Here is a 20,424-nt window from a genome sequence, read left to right as displayed (position 1 = left end):
AATCATTAGATTAGTCCAGTTTTTCATCATATCTCAAATCTGATCACTTGTCAACATTTCCATGGCTCTTGTAACCCAGGCCGTATCATCTCTTACCTGGAAGTACTTCAGTAAGTGCCTGTTAATCTCCCTGCATCCATTCTTAACCATCTGTAGTCCATTCTCCAGAGAACAACTGAAGTGATAATTTAAAAACCTGAGGTGTTAACTTCTCTGCTTAAAATCATCTAATGGCTTCCCATTACACTTGGAATAAAATCCAGGTTTCTTATTGTCCTTTACAGAACCCTTCATGATATGCCTTCTTCCTATGTCTTTACCATTATCTTTTGCTACACCCTCCCTCATTCACTGTCTTTCAGTGATACTAGCTTTTTCCACACTTGGAACAGACAAAGTTTATCCCTGGGGAACTTTGAACATGCTAGTAAAGCTACCAGAAAAGACTAAAGTCCCAACTCAAACAGCTCCCTCTTACTCAGTTCTATTCAGGTCTTCGATTGATTGGAAGACCTGTTCCTACCCATATTAGGCCTACCCATATTAGGGAGGACGATTTGCTTTAATCACTTTACTGACCCAAATGTTAATCTCATGTAGAAATACCCTCACAGACACACCCAGAGTAATGTTCAGCCAAATGTCTGGGCAACCTGCGACCCAGTCAAGTTGACACATAAGATCAACCAACTACACTATCCTATTCTATCTTACCTATTTACATGTTGATGTTTTCATTTGTTTCCCTCAACTAGTATGTAAGTTACAGGAGGACCAGAACTTATGTCTGTCTTACAGCTATATCCTTAGGCTCTAAACCAGTGCTGGGCACATCTAGTAAGTTGGTAACTTATTGAATAAAAAACCATAACTCCAAGGCTCAAATAAGAATTATTTTCTCATTCTCTTCAGTGGCAGTTAATATTCATAATGAAAACCTCAACTACTATGAGACCCTCAAATAGTCTCTGAGCTATCAGAAAAAAAAGTTTCAATTGTTTCATTCTCCTGTTCCACTACTTTAACATATAGGGGAAATAGAAGAGTTGAGACTTAGGAGGTATTGGTGAGACTGAGTCAAATGAACTTGTTGACACATTGTACCTAGGTGTTGAAGAAGAGGTAGGAATCAAAACTTATGCTACAGGGCTTCCCTGGTGGTGCAGTGGTTAAGACTCCACCTGCTGATGCAGGGGACACGGGTTCGTGCCCTGGTCCGGGAAGATCCCGCATGCCGCGGAGCGGCTGGGCCCGTGAGCCATGGCCGCTGAGCCTGCGCGTCCGGAGCCTGTGCTCCGCAACGGGAGAGGCCACAACAGTGAGAGGCCCACGTACCGCAAAACAAACAAAGCAAACTTATGCTACAGTTCCATTTTTCAGAAAAGGTGTTAGTGTTGCCATTCATCAAGATAAGAAAGTTAATAGCAAAAATTGCTGAATATTATATCTCCTCAAAAACCTGATATGGAATAGGTAATGTTACCTGAAATAGTGAACTACCAATGGCAAACGACTAACTGGATTCTAGGTAGTAAATAAACATATGATAATTAGAAAAGCAAAATTTCCTGTTAGAAAAAACTGTATTTTTACAGTCTGTCAAAAAATTCAGGATTCATGAAAGAATCTCATCATTTTCCTAGCTGTCCCCTTTTCTATTGAGAATGATTAACTCTTAAAAGAGAATTTAAGAGAATATTTATTCCAACATTTTCACTTTATAGATGGGAAGCTTTTGACCCAGAGAAATTTTAAACATTATTTAAGTAAAGCCATATCAATGCAGTTTAAAAGAAAGAAAAAAGGCTATTTGTTAATATCAGGTACTATAAAATTCAAGACAGTGAGCTTTATTTTTTTATTGAAGTATAGTTGATTTACAGTGTTGTGATAATCTCTGCTATATAGCAAAGTGATTCAGTTATACACATATATACATTCTTTTTTTTTGCTGTTTATTTATTTATTTATTTTAACTATACATTCTTTTTTTAATATTCTTTTCCATTATGGTTTATCCCAGGAGATTGGACATAGTTCCCTGTGCTATATAGTAGGCCTTGTTGTTTATCTATTCTAACCGTAATAGTTTGCATCTGCTAACCCCAAACTCCCAGCGCACCCCTCTCCCCCCCTCCTCCCCCTTGGCAACCACAAGCCTCTTCTCTGTGTCTGTGAGTCTGTTTCTGTTTGGTAAATAAGTTCATTTGTGCCATAGTTTAGATTCCACATATAAGTGATATCATATGGTATTTGTCTTTCTCTTTCTGACTTATTTCACTTAGTATGATAATCTCTAGTTGCATCCATGTTGCTGCAAATGGCATTATTTCATTCTTTTTATGGCTGAGTAGTATTCCATTGTATATATGTACCACATCTTTATCCATTCATCCAAGACCGTAAGTTTTAAAAAAACAAAAAGAATGATGCTTTAAAATGCTGATAAGTGCGTTAGGTAATAAAGATAAATGGTTAGGACTACTTCTGTACCAAATAAACTGCAGAAAATTTACTATAAGGAATACTGTGAAAAATAAGAAGAAACATATCAATAGGAAACTTTTATTGGTCTGTCTTAGCTCATGATAGACACATAAAGCAGACAACAAAATGAACATAACTACCAGTAATAATTTGATAGAGCTAATTGATTATCATAGCTTATAGCCTGGAAACAATTAATATCCTTTTTTTAGATATGGAAAAACTAAAAAACTGACCGTATATTAGGCCTGAATAAAACTCAATAAATTTCAAAAGTACAAACTGTACATGTTCCAGAATGCAGTTACATAGGAAGTTAATAATAAAAATTCAAAAAGAAAACATTTCCACGTGGAAATTTTAAAACTAGCATAAGCAACTTAGATCAAGAAAGACATAAAAATTTATGTTACAGAACATCTAAAAAATAATGTACAGAAGAAAACCCACAGGCTGAATAATAATGATACATTAATAAATATAAACAAAATGAACAAAATATAGTTCTAGAAATTAGAAACAATGTGAGAAAATAGAAGAAGGAATTGATGAGAATAAACTTGAAGTCAGTGAACACAGAAAATTGAACTAATGCAGAGCTGCTTTTGCTTCCATCTCTCTCATCTTTTTAAAAAATTATTATTTTAAAATCTAGGAAGAGAGAGGGAGAAATAGAATAAACAGCCATATACTGAATACCTGGAATTAGCATATTTAATATTTTGTCATTTTTGCTTTGAGATTTTTTCAATAAAATAATTAGAATATTACAGATACTCTGTCCCCAGAGTCAGTCACTTTCATGAATGTTATGTATATCAAGAGTCCATGGTTTTATGTTTTTACCACACTGATTTGTATATATGAATATTATATAATGTTGCTCTCTGGTCTAGATTTTTAAATAATAGGGAACATAATGGACTGACAGTTCTGCAACTCACTTTTTTCACTCCATATTGTTTTCAAGACATATTCATGTTAATATATGTATTTCTGACTTTACATCCTCTTCCACTGTTTTATTTTTCCTTATGTCAGTAGCATTCTATCTTAATTACCATGTCTTTATTATTATAAATATTGGTATCTGATAATGAAAACAAATCTCCATCTTTGTTTTTCTTTAACATTGCTGTAGCTATTTGTAGTGATTTATATATTTCCTTAGAATTTTTAGAATTAGTCCATTTCCACAATTAAAACTGCTTAGGTTTTTATTTCAAATTGAACTGAATTATGTTTACAAATATATCATCTGCAAATAGACACTTTTCATCATTTTGAATTCTCATGCCCCCCCTTTTTTCTTGCCTTATTTCAATTGCTAAATGTTCAGTATAATGATGAATAGATGTGGTGGCAGTCATCTTTGTTCCATTCTCAGTCTTAAGGGTATACTTTCAATGATTCACCAGTAAGTATGATATACCATGAAAGTTTTTTCGTAAATACTCTTACAGATGAAGGAAATTTCCTTTTATTCCTAGCCTGCTAAGGGGGTCTATCATGAATTGGTATTGACTTTTGTCATACAATTTTCTTGTATATGTGATCTTTTTTTAAAATAAATTTATTTTATCTATTTATTTTGGCTGCTTTTGCTCTTTGTTGTGGTGCGTGGGCTTCTCATTGCAGTGGCTTCTCTTGTTACAGAGCACGGGCTGTAGGTGCGCGGGCTTCAGTAGTTGTGGCTCGCGGGCTCCAGAGCGCAGGCTCAGCAGCTGTGGCCCACGGGGTTGGTTGCCCCGCGGCATGTGGGATATTCCTGGGCCAGGGCTTGAACCCGTGTCCCCTGCATTGGCAGGCAGATTCCTAACCACTGCGCCACCAGGGAAGCCCATATATGTGATCTTGATCAAATAAGGTTTCTCCTTTTTTCTGTTAATTTGGTCAATTAAAGTGATCAATTTTTAAAGTTGAAGTATAGTTGATTTACAGTATTGTGTTAGTTTCAGGTGTACAGCCAAAGAGATTCAGTTATAAATATATATGTTCAGATTATTTTCAATTATAGATGTTGAAATATAAATACAAGATATTGAGTATAGTATCCTGTGCCATAGAGTAAATCCTTGTTGCCTGTCTGTTTTTTGTATAGTACTTTGTATCAGTTAATCTCATACTCTGGATTTGTCCCTCCCCCTCCCCTTTGGTAACCATGTTTGTTTTCTATGTTTGTGAGTCTGTTTCTGTTTTGTATCTGTTTTGTATATAGATTCATTTATATTATTTTTTATAGTCCATATATAAGTGATATCATAATATTTGTCTTTGCCTTACTTCACTAAGTATAATATTCTCTAGGTCCATCCATGTTGCTGCAAATAGCAATATTTCATTCATTTTATGGCTACTAACATTCCATTGTGTATATATACCACATCTTCATAAGCCACTCGTCTCTTGATAGGCACTTGGGTTATTTCCATGTCTTGGCTATTGTAAATAGTGCTGCCATGAATATTGGGGTGCATGTATCTTTTCAAATTAGAGTTTTCATTTTTCCTGGATATATACCCAGGAGTGGGATTGCTGGATCATATGGTAGCTCTTTCTTTTTTATCCAATTTGCCACCCGTGTCTTTTGATTGGAGCATTTAGTCTATTGATATTAAAAGTAATTAGTGATAGGTATATATTTACTGCCATTTTAAACCTTGTTTTCCAGTTCTTTGTTCATTTCTTCTTTTTGGTTTTTTTCCTTTGTGGTTTGATGGTTTTCTTTTGTTTTATGCTTGAGTTCCTATCTTTGTTTTTTGTGAATCTGTTTTTGATTTGTGGCGACTGTGGAGTTCAAGTTTGTTGGCCCATGACTATCTCTCCTTGTGTTAAACTTATAGTCATACAAGTTCACACCTCCCCCACATTTTGTGATTTTGATGTCCTATTTTACATATTTATGTTTTACCCTTTTGCTATTAATTGTAGTTATGTTGCTTTAAAAATTTCTTTTGATTTTGTGGTCTTCAATCTTGTTATATATTTACCTTTCTTATTGTGATTTTCCCTTTCCTATAGATTCTTGTTTCTTGTCTATTTGGAGAAGAGCCTTCAATATTTCTTTTAGGGTAGGTTTAGTATTGCTGAATTCTATAATTTTTGCTTGTCTGAGAAATTCTTTTTTTTAATTTATTTTATTTTTGGCTGTGTTGGGTCTTAGTTGCTGTGCGTGGGCTTTCTGTAGTTGCAGCGAGCAGGGGCTACTCTTCGTTGTGGTGTGCAGGCTTCTCATTGTGGTGGATTCTCTTGTTGCAGAGCACAGGCTCTAGGCGCACGGGCTTCAGTAGTTGCAGCACATGTGCTTGGTAGTTGTGGCTCGCATGCTCTAGAGCGTAGGCTCAGTAGTTGTGGTGCATAGCCTTAGTTGCTCCGTGGCATGTGAGATCTTCCCAGACTAGGACTTGAACCCGTGTTCCCTGCATTGGCAGATGGATTCTTAACCACTGTGCCACTAGGGAAGCCCTGCTTGTCAGAGAAATTCTTTATCTCTCCTCCTATTCTAAGTGATAATCCTGCTGTAGAGTATCCTAGGTTTCTGGGTTTTTTCCTTTCAGGACTTTGACTATGTCACATCACTCCCTTCTGATCTGAAAAGTTTCTATAGAGAAATCAGCTGATAGCCTATGGGGGTTCCCTCTAACTGACTGTTTTTCTCTTGCTGCATTTAGAATCCTCTCTTTAACTTTTCTCATTTTAGTTATGATATATTTTGGCATGAGTTTGATTGGGTTCATCTTGTTTGGGACTCTCTGTGCTTCCTGTACCTGGATATCTGTTTCCATCTTTAGGTTTGAGAATTTTTCAGCCATGATTTCTTCAAATACATTTTCGATCCCCTTTTCTCTCTCCTGTCCTTCTGGAACCCCTATTGTGCATAGCTTGGCACATTTTATATTATCCCATAGATCTTGCATGTTTCTTTCTTTTTTTTTAAAATTTGTCTTTCTGTCTGCTTTTCTGATTGGGTGATTTCCATTATTCTATCTTCCAGATCACTTATTTGCTCTTCTGTGTCATTTAGTCTGCTATTCATTGCCTCTAGATTGGTTTTTATCCTGGCAATTGAATCGTCTAATTTTGATTTGTTCACCTTCATAGTTTCTAGCTCCTTGTTACAGTGATCTTCATTTTTATTGATAATCTTTCTTAATTCCTGTAGCATTTTTATTACCCTTTTTTTGGGGATTTGGGGTCCAGTAGACTGGTGAGGTCTGCTTCATTATTTGTTCTTTCAGGGGATTTCTCTTGTTCTTTTTTTAGGAGTAATTCCTGTGCTCTTTCATTTTACTTAACTTTCTCTGCTTCTGTGAATTTAGGAGAAACAGTTATCTACTGTGTTCTTGAAGGGGTGTTTTTACGTGGGAGTGTCTCTATGTAGACTGTGTGTGTCCAACATTTTTGGTGCGAGGACTGGTTTTGGTGTGGATGCTGGCCACGTTTTTCTTCAGAGTGTGCTGGCTGTTATTCCCTTGATAGTTGGTCTTTTGGTGTCCAGAGCCTGTGCTAGATGGGAGGTGGGGTCTCTTCTTTGTTCCATGGCTGTCACCACCCTGTCGGGGGCAGGGTCTGCTTCCCAAATGTTGGAGTAGAAGTCCTGAGGTCAGGTTTCTCAGGCTCTGTTGCCCTTCAGTGCATGCCCTACCCCAAAGAAGGTGAATGCTGAAGCAAGTGAGGCCCATGCGCTCATAGCAAACCTATGTACCACGTGTGTAGGTGTCCAGGGTTCTGCTCAGAAGCAGCCCAAGGTGCATCCTTTTCTCTGTTGTGTTCCTCCCAGATCTAGTGCAGGGCTGTGGTGTGGAGTAGACTGGAGCTGGGTTTCGGGGTGTTGTCGCTGCAGGAATTGAGGTGGGCAGGAATTGAGATCTGGGCTGCCCCTGTGGCAGACTTATCCCAGGATCTGTCTGCCCCAGGTCTGGTGCTAAGCTGCTGTGTTGAATGGGTGGGGCTGGAGCACTCTCGCTGGGAAACCAACTGCTGTGCACTCCTCCCCAGGGCCTGTCTGCCCAGTATTCAGCACTTAGCCATTATGCATTCTTGTGGCACTGCCCAGTGCACACACTGACATAGTCTGTGGTAGCTGGTTCTGCTGCCCCTGTGCACACATTGACAAAAGTCTCCACCGCTAGAGCTGCCACCACCGCTGTGTGCAAGCTGACAGTGAAGCTCTGTGGCTCCCTCCAGATCACACCCCAGGCCATCTGGGCTGTCTCTGCATAGCTAGATCAAGCCCTCTCCCAGGACCTACCTGCCCGAGATTCAGCGCTTAGCCACTATGCATTCTTGTGGCGCTACACGATGTGCTGACAATGCCTGCCCAGCTAGACCTGCTGCCTGATGTGCGTGCTGACAGTGCCTCCCCTGGCTAGACCCACCCTCCCGTGTGCACACTGACAGTGGCTCCATGGCTCCATCCAGATTACACCCCTGGCGCCCCCGTCTGCCTCTGTGGGGCTAAACAAATCTTTCCCCTGATCTCGCACCAGGCTATGGTGTGGAGGGAGTAGGGCTGGGGCATTTACTGTTTAGGATTAGGAAGTGCGGTGAGGTGGCTGCTGCCGGTGAAACCTTTTCTCCATCCTGATTGTTAGCAAGCCAGCATATGCACACACCTCATGAGTAGGGTCTAGGCTTCTCTAGCCCCTCTTTCTGTCTCAGTAGATCCCATTAGGCAAGGGGGCTTGTCTCCTCCATGTAAGACCCCAGAAGTGGGATGCCCAGATTGTGAGCCAGCCTGATCGTTCCCCAGGGCGAGGATCTGCCTGTGTGGACCTTGTCTTCCTTACAGATCCCTCCCAGGGGTGCAGGTCCCAACCTGATGCCTTTTTTTCCCCCATCCTACCCAGTTTTGTGGAGATCTTTCTTGCAGCTTTGGTTAGGTATAGGAGTCCTTCTGTCAGCTTCCTGTTGGTTTTCTGTGAGAATTGTTCCGTGTGTAGATATATTTTTGATGTGTTTATGGCGGGAGGTGAGCTCCATGTCCTCCTACTCCACCATCTTGATTCTCCTCCTTTAAAGTCATCAATTTTTTTTTTTTTTTTGCAGTACGTGGGCCTCTCACTGTTGTGGCCTCTCCTGTTGCGGAGCACAGGCTCCAGACACGCAGGCTCAGCGACCATGGCTCACGGGCCCAGCCGCTCCGCGGCATGTGGGATCTTCCCAGACCGGGGCACGAACCCGTGTCCCCTGCATCGGCAGGCGGACTCTCAACCACTGCGCCACCAGGGAAGCCCTAAAGTCATCAATTTTTGACTGTTAAACTAGTCCTGTTAACTGGTTGGGGGATACACTTGAATATTTTTTTCCTGGATATTTAATACATTCATTTAATTTATACTAAGGTATACATAACAGATACCAGAACTTTATTGAAAGCAGATTTTCTTGAGTCTGGTGTTAGAAGGTAAGGTGAAGCCAAGATATAAGTTCCTTGCAAGCCTGTTTTATTTAGCAGGAGTTCTGTACCTATCACACATCCTCAGTGAATGCTGTTTTGGACAAGATGTCTTAAACTATGAAGATGAATTTTGCCCAAGGCCAATACTGTTCTATTAAAGTAAATTTTGTGATTGTAAATTCTTTAGAGATTTGAACCTTGTCTGAAAGCCATTTACCTCCTCACATCATACATATAGTCCATATTTCTTTGTCCCTTAACTTTATTCAATGACTTCATATGTATGAGTCACAGAATTACTCATACTACACTGATATGTATGTTAAAAATATAGTTTATTTTAAAAATTTGTTTGCATATCTCTTATGAGTTCTGATCAGTAGCATGAAAAGAAAAGCTAGTTTTGATGCAGTCTGATTCAAAACTTAGTCCTATCAGTAAACTGTTTCTTTGAATAATTATTCAGTTATTCAGATTCCCCTCTAAACCCCTGTCCTCTCTTAAGGTGGTATCTGAGATATAGAAGAAAATCTTCATAGCTTTGGGAGGAAGAGGGTCCTCTGTGATTCTCCATGGATGTGTGCTGACTGGTATCCTCTGAATCTAGTTTAGCTGACTTCTTTTACTGGGCATTCTGTAGCTGATGAATTTGTGGTATGTTTTTCAGCTCAGTCATGATCCAAGGGCCCCCTCCTTTCGTCTTTCCTCCCTTGGATCTTGTTGTCTCCATAGACTCTGAGTCTCTGTCATAACCTCCAAAGAATCCCTGGCTTCCATGTGCAATAGTCTGTGGGGTCATCTTGCCTTCTGCAAGGGTCCTATCACTCCCTAATCAGGATATATGCTACATGGGACACAAAGGCTATGTAAAGTTCCCCCAATTTGACCATGACACTTTGCTCTCTTAATTCACTACCTTTCTTACTTCACCTTAATGCCCTGGAGTGTGGGAAGTTCTGAGCACACATTTAACTGCCTATGTCCCTACCTCCATGGCCTTTCTTCTCTATCCCAGGCCTCCAAGGGGGAGGACAGGGTTTCCCCCAGTCATCTTCCCCTCTGTCTTTCTTTTTTCAGTAAAACTAAAATGGAGAAAGGTTATGAAGAATAAGGAAACATACATTAAAAAGCGTTTCAAAACTAGTATACTGGTTACATGTTTGGAATCTATGAGTGCCAGTGAGAGGCCCAAGGCAGTATAAATAAGGCCATGGAAGGTCTGAAGATATTACTGATGACAAAGCACATCCATCCAGAGGCAAAAAAATTAACCCATAGCTCAAGAATATCACATCATTTTGTTCTTTGTTGCCATATTAAGTTTCATCTGCAAATGTTCACATCTCCAGAAACAGAACAGAGTGCCTAGGACAATAAAATTAAATTGACAAGCCTGCTGTGTGTTCTGTATTCTGCTTAGTGCTTTACTTGAACTCTTCATTTTTTTATGAGGATTTAATGATTGGTGTCACTTCCCTTCAGCCTCAGGAACTTCCTTTATTATTTCTTTTTTTTTTCTCGTTTATTATTTCTTGTTAGGCCAGTCTGCTAGCAATGAATTCTCTGGGAATATATTTCATCTTTTTTTTTAGGTGAAATTTACATAAAATTAATAATTTTGAAGCGAACAATTCAGTGATATTTAGTACCTTCACAATGTTGTACAGCCACCCCTCTATCTAGTTACAAAACATTTTCATGACCCCCAAATAAAACCTCATACCCATTAAGCATTTACTCCCCCGTTCCCCTCTCCCCCAGCTCCTGGCAACCACAGTCTGCCTTCAGTCTCTGTATTTATCTATTCCAGATGTTTTATATGAATAGAATGCTAAAATATGTGACTTTTGTGTCTGGCTTCTTTCACTTAGTATAATCATTTTTGAAGGTAACTTTGCTAGTTACAGGATTATTCGTTGATAGTGTTTTTTCTTTCAGCACTTAAAATATTGCTGTCCCATTGCCTTGACCTTCATTGTTTCTAATGAGAAGTCAGGTGTCAGTTTTATTGTGGCTGCCTTGTAGATAAAGGATTGTTTTCCTCTTGCAGCTTTTAAGGTTTTCTCTGTATTGTTACTTTCAGCATTTTGAGTATGATGTGTTTGTATCTCTTTGCGTTTATCCAGCTTAGGGTTCATTGAGTGTCTTGGATATGTATATTAGTGTTTTTTAAAAATCAAATTTAGGAAGTTTTTAGCCAGTATTTCTTTGAGTAGTCTTCTGTCTTTCCTCTCCTTCTGGTACTCATATTATGTGTATGTGGATGTACTTATTTCTGTCTCACATCTCTCCTAGTCTGTGTTCATTTCTCTTCACTCTTTTTTTTCTTCCTCGTCTTCAGATTGTATAGTTTCTATTGATCTCTTGATTGTTAAGCTTGCTGATTCTTTATTCTGCCATCTCAGACCTTCATGCAGCTGTGAGAAAGTCTCATCCAGGCCAGTGGGGAGTTGCTCACCAAAATTTTCCCATTAGAGGAGTCCCATGTCAGGTAGGATGGTCCAGTCCCTAATATCCTCACTGTGCTTAGCCTTTCACTGGAAAAATAGCCAGTGGTGGCTTGAGAATAGCATGGTCTCATCAAGAACACAGTAGTCGAACTAAAGATAGAGCGGCTGGAGGTTGTTCACCAATTATATGTCTCACAGCTTGTTCTCTTGAAGGGGATCTGGGAGCATATTTCTATGGCTGCCACAAAGATAGCATTTTGACATGTTCTCTTTCTACCATAAGCATTTATCTGTCTTAATAGATTTACCTAGTATTATTGACTGTGACAGAAATCTTCCATAATAGTTGCTTAAACAGGACAGAATTTTATTAGTCTCTGTAGGAATTCAGGTACCAACAAATCACGGCTGGTCCTGTATCTCTAAGGCAGAGAGAACCAGGATTCCTCTATTTCATTTGTCTACCTCATTATCCTCTAATACTTGGCTCTACCTCATTATCCCAAATGACTATATTTGCCCTAGCCATCATAGTTACTTAACAGTCTATAGGAAGGAGGAAGCTGGGAAGAAAATGTATACCTCTTCCCTTTAAGCTCACTTACCAGTAGTTGCACATAATACTCCTTTCATCTTATTGTCCAGAACCTTATATAAAAATACCTAGCTTCAAAGGAGATGAAGAATGATAATAAGAATGATAATGGCACAGGAGGCCATATGCCCAGCCAAAAATTTGGAAATGGGGGGAAATATTGGGATAGAAGAGTAAAAGTCTTTGCTACAGTATCAACTGTTCTGGATTTCTTTCCTTTTCTTTTCTTTTTTTTTCATTTTGAGATCAGTCTTGGTTTCATATTTCTTTTTAAATTATTAATTTCATTGAAGTTCAGTTTGTTTCAGTATTTATTCCTAATTTTGTATGTTTGTTTTTTTTAATTTATTTTTCTTCATTAAACTTATTTGCCTAACTCAGTGTTTATACTTAAAATATCGATTTTTAATTATGGGGATTTATGTATATAAGTTCTAGATTTCTCATATTAAGATTATGCTTCATATTTACTAAATTTTTTAAAAAGTATTTTCATCAAGTTTATTTTAATGATTTCTTTTTGGATTCTGTCACTCTTGAGCAATTACAATTTTCTTGCAAAATCTGTGGTGTTGGTTTTGTAATTTATTAATTATTTTATTGATCCAACTTAGGAAAATACAATTCCCTGAGGAGAAATCTGAGGCTGAGGCACTGTCAGCAAGAATTCATCTTATGTGCTCTTCTTCTTTCATGTGATTAATGAAACCATTATAGTAGGACTAGCTTTCTGCATTATGTTTTCTCCTCAGCCGTAATTCCTCACCAGGTACTTTTTCTGAGCTTATTTTGGTCTTTATCCCACTTAAGGGGAAGTCCCAACTATCCCGTGCATTTCAGTGTTTTTTTAAAAATAAATTTATTTATATATATATTTTTTGGCTGCATTGGGTCTTCGTTGCTGTGCTTTCTCTAGTTGTGGTGAGCGGGGGCTACCCTTCATTGCGGTGTGCAGGTTTCTCATTGCTGTGGCCTCTCTTGTTGCAGAGCATGGGCTCTAGGCGTGCGGGCTTCAGTAGTTGTGGCTCGTGGGCTCTAGAGTGCAGGCTCAGTAGTTGTGGCACATGGGCTTAGTTGCTCCGTGGCATGTGGAATCTTCCCAGACAAGGGCTCAAACCCATGTCCCCTGCATTGGCAAGCAGATTCTTAACGACTGTCCCACCGGGGAAGTCCTTTCGGTGTTTTTTTACCCTGACACTTTGCCTTTGGTTTCTTTTTTTTTCTTTTTATATTTCTTTAAAAATTTTCTTTTCTAGCTTTATTGAAATATAATTGACATGTAACATTGTGTTTAAGGTGTACAACTTGTTGAATTGATACACTTATATACTGCAAAATTATTATCACAGTAGTTGCTTAAAACCTCCATCACCTCACATAATTATTTCTTTTTTAGGGCGAGAACATTTAAGATCTACTCTCTAGCAAGTTTCCAGTATATAATACTGTATTGTTAACCATAGTCACCATGCTGTACATTAGATCCCCAGAAATTATTCATCTTATAAATGGAAGTTTATACCTGTTGACCAGCATCTTCCCATCACCCCCACCTCCTAGACCTGGGCAAGCACCATTCTGTTCTCTATTTCTATAATTTTGACTTTTCAGGATTCTACATATAAGGGATATCATAGAGTAATTGTCTTTCTTCGTCTTACTTCACTTAGCATAATGCCCTAAAGATCTATCCATGGAGTTGCAAATTGCAGGATTCCATCTTTCTCATGGCAGAATAGTATTCCATTGTATACATATATATCACATCTTCTGTATACATTCATCTGCAGACAGACACTTAGATTGTTTCCATATTTTGGTTACTGTTAATAATGTTGCAGTGAACATGGGTGTGCATATATGTCTTCAAACTCCTGTTCTCATTTCCTTTGGACATATACCTGGAAATGGGATTGTTGGATTATATGGTAATTCTATTTTTAAGTTTTTTAAGGAACTTCTGTACTGTGCTGTTTTCCATAGTGGCTGTATCAATTTACATTCCCGTCAACAGTGAACAGGGTTCACTTTTCTCCACATCCTTTCCAACACATTTTATCTCTTGTCTTTTTGATGATAGCCTTTATAACAGGTGTGAGGTGACACTTCATTGTGGTGTTGATTTGAATTTCCGTGGTGATTAGTGATGTCAAGCATTTTTTCATGTACCTGTTGGCCAATTGTATGTCTTCTTTGGAAAAATGTCTATTCAGTTTCTCTGCCCAATTTTACTCAAGTTGGGTTTTTTTGCTATTGAGTTGTGTGAGTTCTTTATTTTGGATGTTAACCACTTATCAAATATATGATTTGCAAATATTTTCTTCTGTTCCATAAATCACCTTTTTATTTTTTTGATTGTTCCTTTTGCTGTGCAGAAGCTTTTTAGTTTGATGTAGCCTCACTTATTGATTTTTGCTTATATTGCTCATGCTTTTCATGTCATATTTAAAAAATTATTGCCAAGACCAATGTCAAGAGCTTTATCCATATGATTTCTTCTAGGAGTTTTACTGTTTCAGGTCTAACTTTAAATCTGTAACCATTTTGAGTTAATTTTAGTGGTGTAAGATGTGTCCAGTTTTATTATTCTGCATGTGATTATCCAGTTTTCCCAACACCATTTATTGAAGAGACTATCCTTTCCCCATATTGAATATTCTTGACTCCCTTGTCAAGTATTAGTTGACTGATACAAGGGGGTTATTTCTAGACTCTCATTTCTTATACATGGGTCCATGTGTCTATTTTTATGCAGATACCACACTGTTTTGATTACTATGGCTTTGTCATATAGTTTGAAATCAGGAAATGTGATGCTTCCAGCTTTGTTCTTTCCCAAGATTGCTTTGGCCATTTGGGATCTTTTGTGGCTCCATACAAATTGTATTGGGTTGGCCAAAAAGTTCATCCGGGTTTTTCCATAAAAGGATCACTTTTTCCTGGTTCTGTGAAAAAAGTCTTTGGGAATTTTGATAGTGATTGCATTGAGTCTGTTGATGGCTTTGGGTAGTATGGACATTTTAACAATATTAATTCTTGCAATCCATGAACATGGGATATCTTTCCATTTATTTGTGTCCTCTTCAGTTTCCTTCATCAAAATCTTATATTTTTCAGTGTCTAGAGCTTTCTCCTCCTTGGTTAAATTTATTGCTAAGTATTTTTGTTGTTTTTGATGCTATTGTGAATGGGATTGTTTTATTTCTTTTTCAGATATTTTGTTGTTACTGTATACAAATACAGCTGATTTCAGTCTGTTGATTTTGTGTCCTGCAACTTTACTGAATTCGTTGATTAGTTCTTACAGTTTTTTGGTAGTGATTTTAGGATTTTCTGTATATAAGAGCATATCATCTGCAAAGAAAAAGAAGACAGTTTTCTTCTTTCTTTCCTATTTGGATGTATTTTTTTTTCCTTGCCTGATTGCTCTGGTTAGGATTACCCATACTATATTGAATAGGTCTGGTGAGAGTGGGTACCTTGTCTTGTTCTGATCTTAAAGGAAAAGTTTCAACCTTTTACCATTGGATATGATATTGTTGTTGGCTTATCATATATGTCCTTGTTTATGCTGAGGTATGTTCCTTCTATACTCAGTTTGTTGAGAGTTTTTATCACAAAAGGATGTTGTATTTTGTCAAGTGTTTTTTCTGCATCTATTGAAATGATCATATAATTTTTGTCTTTCATTCTATTAAAGTGATGTATCACATGTATTGCTTTGCATATGTTGAACTATCCTTGCATCCCAGGAATGAATCCTTCTTGATTGTGGTGTATGATCCTTTTAACATGCTGTTGAATTTAGTATGCCTATATTTTGTTGAAAAATTCTGCATCTGTATTCATTAGAGATATTTGCCTATAGTTTTTCTTGTAGTGTCCTTATCTGCCTTTGGTATCAGGGTAATGTTGGCCTTGTAAAATGAGTTTGGGAATGTTCCCTCCAGTTCTATTTTTTGGAAAGTACGAGAAAGACTGGCATCTGTTCATCTTTAAATGATTGGTAGAATTCACCAGGGAAACCATCTAGTCCTTGGCTTTTCTTTTTTTGGTGGGAGGGGAGGGTTTTCTCTATTGAAAGATTTTGATTACTGATTCAACTCCTTATTCATTATTGGTCTGTTCTGATTTTTTATTTCTTCATGATTCAGTCTTGGTAGATTGTATGTTTCTATGTTTCTTCTAGGTTATCCACTTTGTTACCATATAATTGTTCATAGCAGTCTCTCATGGTCATTGTATCTGTGATATCAGTCATAATGTCTCCTCTTTCATTTTTTATTTTATTTATTTGACTCCTCTTTTTTACTTCTTGATGGTGTCCTTAGCACAGTTAGTAAGATCCACTTCTCTGTAACATCCTCTGAGAATGTTATCTGCTGCTGTCTCAGACTTTTCAGTGACACAGCTCACAATTCAGTACTTTGGATGTGATGAGAGAAAAATGACACTCTTTGGCACCATCCCACATAGCTGGGAAAGCAGGGTACTCACACATCCTTATTTTCCTTCATGAACGAAATCATGGGCCAAGATTTCTCTTGGCCCTAAGCTGTGTTGCCTTGGTGGAGGGGTGAAGTAGGTAAAGTCAAACTGTTCCTCTTACCCTCTCTGATGAGTCCAACCTTGTATTTTTTGCTCCACTTATGTACTGGAACTTCTTGGCTGGAGACGTGTACTTTCACAAAAGCTCTGTCTTCTCTTGGGTGCTTGTCTAAGACAGTCATTTTCTGGGGGCTCCTGGACCATGGCCAAGAGAGGCTAGAGTCAGTTCACATGCCTCTCAGGGTCTATAGCCAGGACTGAGGTCTGTATGCTTATAACTTAACGTGTGGGTAGGCAAGACTCCTTCGCAGTCCCTTAGCATACGGTGCTGGACCCGACAGTTCCCACAAAGGCACTTTTGTCCATAGATGGATGCCAAGTTACTGTTTTTGCAGTGGGGCCACTGCAGAGGGATGTCTTATTTTGCCATGATTGCTTTTGGTTTCTTAAGCCTGATTGTTTATAAGTCCTTGATCTTCAGCAGAAAAGGGCTCCAAAAGAGGAGTTTCCATTATTCCCACAGCATACTCTCAACTTTAGTGGATGTTCATGGTCATAGGGTCCTTTTAGGACTTAGAAATAAATTATCAGAAACATTTTTTATGAGCCAGCTCCTGGTGATTTCCTTTTATCTTACCCCATCTCATAGAAATTCCTCAAAGTATAGGAAATATGGAAAGCTACCTTTTTTCCAGTGCTGTTGAAGATTTTTTTCTTATGTTTATATTTTTGGGGCATTTTGGTTTTTAACTAGAAAAAGTGCATTTGATTTCTTTGTTCAAATCACACTTCTTTGAAGAAATTTGTTACCAGTCCCTCATTTCTGACACTTTAATCTTTCTTGGTACTGTTTTCTCACAGTTCTGGTTGTAATTCATGTTCAGACCATTTAAAAAAACTTCATTAATCTTTTTTCTATATCTGTTGGTATTTGTAGCATTCTATTTGTGGCACTCTTTTTTCAGTATATGTGAACTCTGAACAAAAATATCCAGTTTTCGTGGCTGCAGACACCCTGTTATAGGCTTATGAACAGTAAATTCTCATTTTCAGTTTAGATTTCTTCTGATCTAATGAACAATATATGCAACTGCTAAATCAATGAATATCTCTGTTTGGATGTTCCTACTATACTTCAAAGTCATTCTCTCCCCATTTCTGCTTCCATCCAAATCCTATTTTCATTTTTTCATGTACCAATGAATCACAGGCATCTAGTGAGTTCCCAGACCAATTAACTTTAGTACAGTTTTGTATTCCCCCAGTTTTTACACTCAGTATAAATTAGTACCCAAGATCTCTTTAACTCACAGTAGTTATTAAAAATGTGTGCTTGCTAAATCAATAAATGAACATAAACTGACAGGATGTTGCTAAAATGATATTTTTCTTTCAGACAATAACAAAAACAGGTAAATTTTATTTTATAATCTCTTACCTTTGTGTACTACCAGAACAAGTTTCAATATGTTTTGTCCACTACATCTAAGATGGATGACTCCAGATTGAGTGGGAATATGTTGTTACAGGAAACAGTGACATTCAAAGATGTGGCTATTGACTTCACTGAGGAAGAGTGGCAGCAGTTGGATCCTGCTCAAAGGAACCTGTACTGGAATGTGATGCTAGAAAACTATAACAACTTAATCACTGTGGGTAAGGGTAGTTTCCTATATAACTAAAACTCTGGGAGTAAATTACCTTTTTTTCCCCCAGTGTTTCTGAAATGTGTGGAACCTTTAAATGTTAGCCTGAGTGTGACCTTTAGGTGCCTTTGCTCACATTCATGTGCATGCTGCAGCTTTCAAAGCAAAATGTCATCCTTGGTTATGTTTCAAGGGGCAGTATTCCTAGAAAACATAGTTTTCTTGTCCTTCAGAAAGCCTGGTTTCCCTGGGCCAGCCTCAGTTCTTGAATGATGGTTCCTAGTATTTATGCCCAAATCTTATGTCACTTCCCTTTGACAGGATGTCCATTCACCAAACCTGATGTGATTTTCAAGTTGGAGCAAGAAGAACCATGGGTGGTGGAGGAAGAAGTGTCAAAGAGACATTGTCCAGGTTAGTGGGAAGGAACCATACAGGTGAGGAGGGGCCAGGGCCCTTTAATTGTTAATCTGTAAGTTTTTGATCCCTCTGAAATGTTCTTCAAAGTTATTTTTTTTAAGGCCATAGAACTTTGTAGTGACAATTGGTGTGAATTTTTTATATATGCAAGATGTCATTTCTAGATAATATTCTTAACTTCTTTCCTCAGAACCTAAAAGACCAGTTAGCTTTCTTATCTCTGTATTAGATATCAACATTTCCTAATTCATTCCCAGCTTTGCTTTGGTAATCATTCTAGTCTTTCTGCCCACCTTTTTACATAGGCTCCTTTCCTTTTACGTTCAGATATTTACAGAATTGAAGTTGTTTAAATAAACTTGTTGACATTTAGAGTCCTTTACTATTTTCTCTTTTTCCTTCCATTGTAAATGCTTTAGCATCATATTTTGTACCCATAGTCACACTTCCCACTGTAATTTAGCTTTTGCTCTCATACTTCAGTAATGACTACAATCCTTTTACTTTGATAATGTTTTAAAGTCAGTCCTACTTTTCTGTTATCTCCCATTTTCTGCTACATTTGTCATGTATATATGCATGTGCTTGTGTGTTTGTGATACATGGGTATACATATGTATAATGGGTACACATATATACATATACATGCATACATATACATACATATATTTTTAATTTGAAAGATATTGTGATGTCTTTTTTTGCTCTTCAAGGAGATAACAATTTATACTTCTACTGACAATTTCTGCAACTTAGTCTATTAGCATTCCTTAAATCATTGCCAGTTTGATAAATGAAAAATAACTTACTATAGTTTGAATTTGCATTTTGTTTATTATAAATGAAGGCAAGCATCTTTTCATATGTTTAAAATCTATATTTCTTTTTTATGAACAGTTTGTGTTTTATGCCCCTTTTTTTCTGTTGAGTTCTTAATTTATATGAATTCTTAACATATTAAGGTGATTAGCCGTTTCTCTTGTTTTTCTAGTATTTTTTTCTGGTCACTCATTGCTCTTTAAAGTACTTTTTACCGCCGTTAAAGTTCACATAGTTAAAATAACAATCTTTTCTTACAGGAGATTTATCATATGATTCTTTTTCTTTTGTGTATATGGGTGAATATTATTTAAATATTTCTTAATAATGAATCATACTTACATTTTTGCTATGAATTTAAATATCCTAACTCTTTCAAGCTTTGAAGTCAATGTTACACTGGTTTTGTAAATAAAATTTAGAAGCTTTTCTTCACGTTCTAGAACATTTATATAGCATTGGCATAAAACTCCCGTAAAATTTTTATTTATCTTACCTGTTGAACTATTTGGACCTTGCAGATTTTTGAGGGAAGTTTCTTTGACAGCTTTTCTCCATTGTTCCTTTTTTTTTTTTTTTTTTGCGGTACGTGGGCCTCTCACTGTTGTGGCCTCTCCCGTTGCGGAGCACAGGCTCTGGACGTGCAGGCTCAGCGGCCATGGCTCACGGGCCCAGCCGCTCCGCAGCATGTGGGATCTTCCCAGACCAGGGCATGAACCTGTGTCCCCTGCATCGGCAGGTGGACTCTCAACCACTGCGCCACCAGGGAAGCCCTTCTCCATTGTTCCTTTTATAACTGTTCTATATAGATGTTTTTTTCTCTCTTGGCAATAGTTTTTGATAATAGGCTGTAATTTTCCAGAAAGATACCATTTTAATCCTGGTTTTCGAATTAATTTTCACAGAGTTGAACAAAGAAATTGCCATAAATATTTAAATTTCCTCTGTATTTTAAGAAGGTTACCATGTATTGATGTTCCAGGGCCATCTGTTATATTTAACAATTTGTTTCATCTGTGTTTTCAAATGTTTGTATAAAATTATTCATAGTGTTATCTT

General features: G+C 37.6%; 1 protein-coding gene across 1 annotated transcript in view; it reads left to right on the top strand.

Annotated features, from left to right (window-relative positions):
- The window catches only part of ZNF569 (zinc finger protein 569), a 59,567-nt gene that overhangs the window by 31,668 nt on the left and 7,475 nt on the right, over nucleotides 1-20,424 (top strand). Inside the window, exons 4-5 of the mRNA XM_024733829.1 lie at nucleotides 18,010-18,136; nucleotides 18,448-18,540. Of these exons, the coding sequence (XP_024589597.1) occupies nucleotides 18,010-18,136; nucleotides 18,448-18,540 (220 nt within the window). The remainder of the gene's footprint in view (nucleotides 1-18,009; nucleotides 18,137-18,447; nucleotides 18,541-20,424) is intronic.

This window comes from Neophocaena asiaeorientalis, unplaced genomic scaffold, assembly GCF_003031525.2.
Source record: "Neophocaena asiaeorientalis asiaeorientalis breed wild unplaced genomic scaffold, Neophocaena_asiaeorientalis_V1.1 scaffold280, whole genome shotgun sequence".
In the NCBI taxonomy this organism is placed as follows: Eukaryota; Metazoa; Chordata; class Mammalia; order Artiodactyla; family Phocoenidae; genus Neophocaena; species Neophocaena asiaeorientalis.
This window is presented reverse-complemented; position numbering and strand designations above follow the sequence as displayed.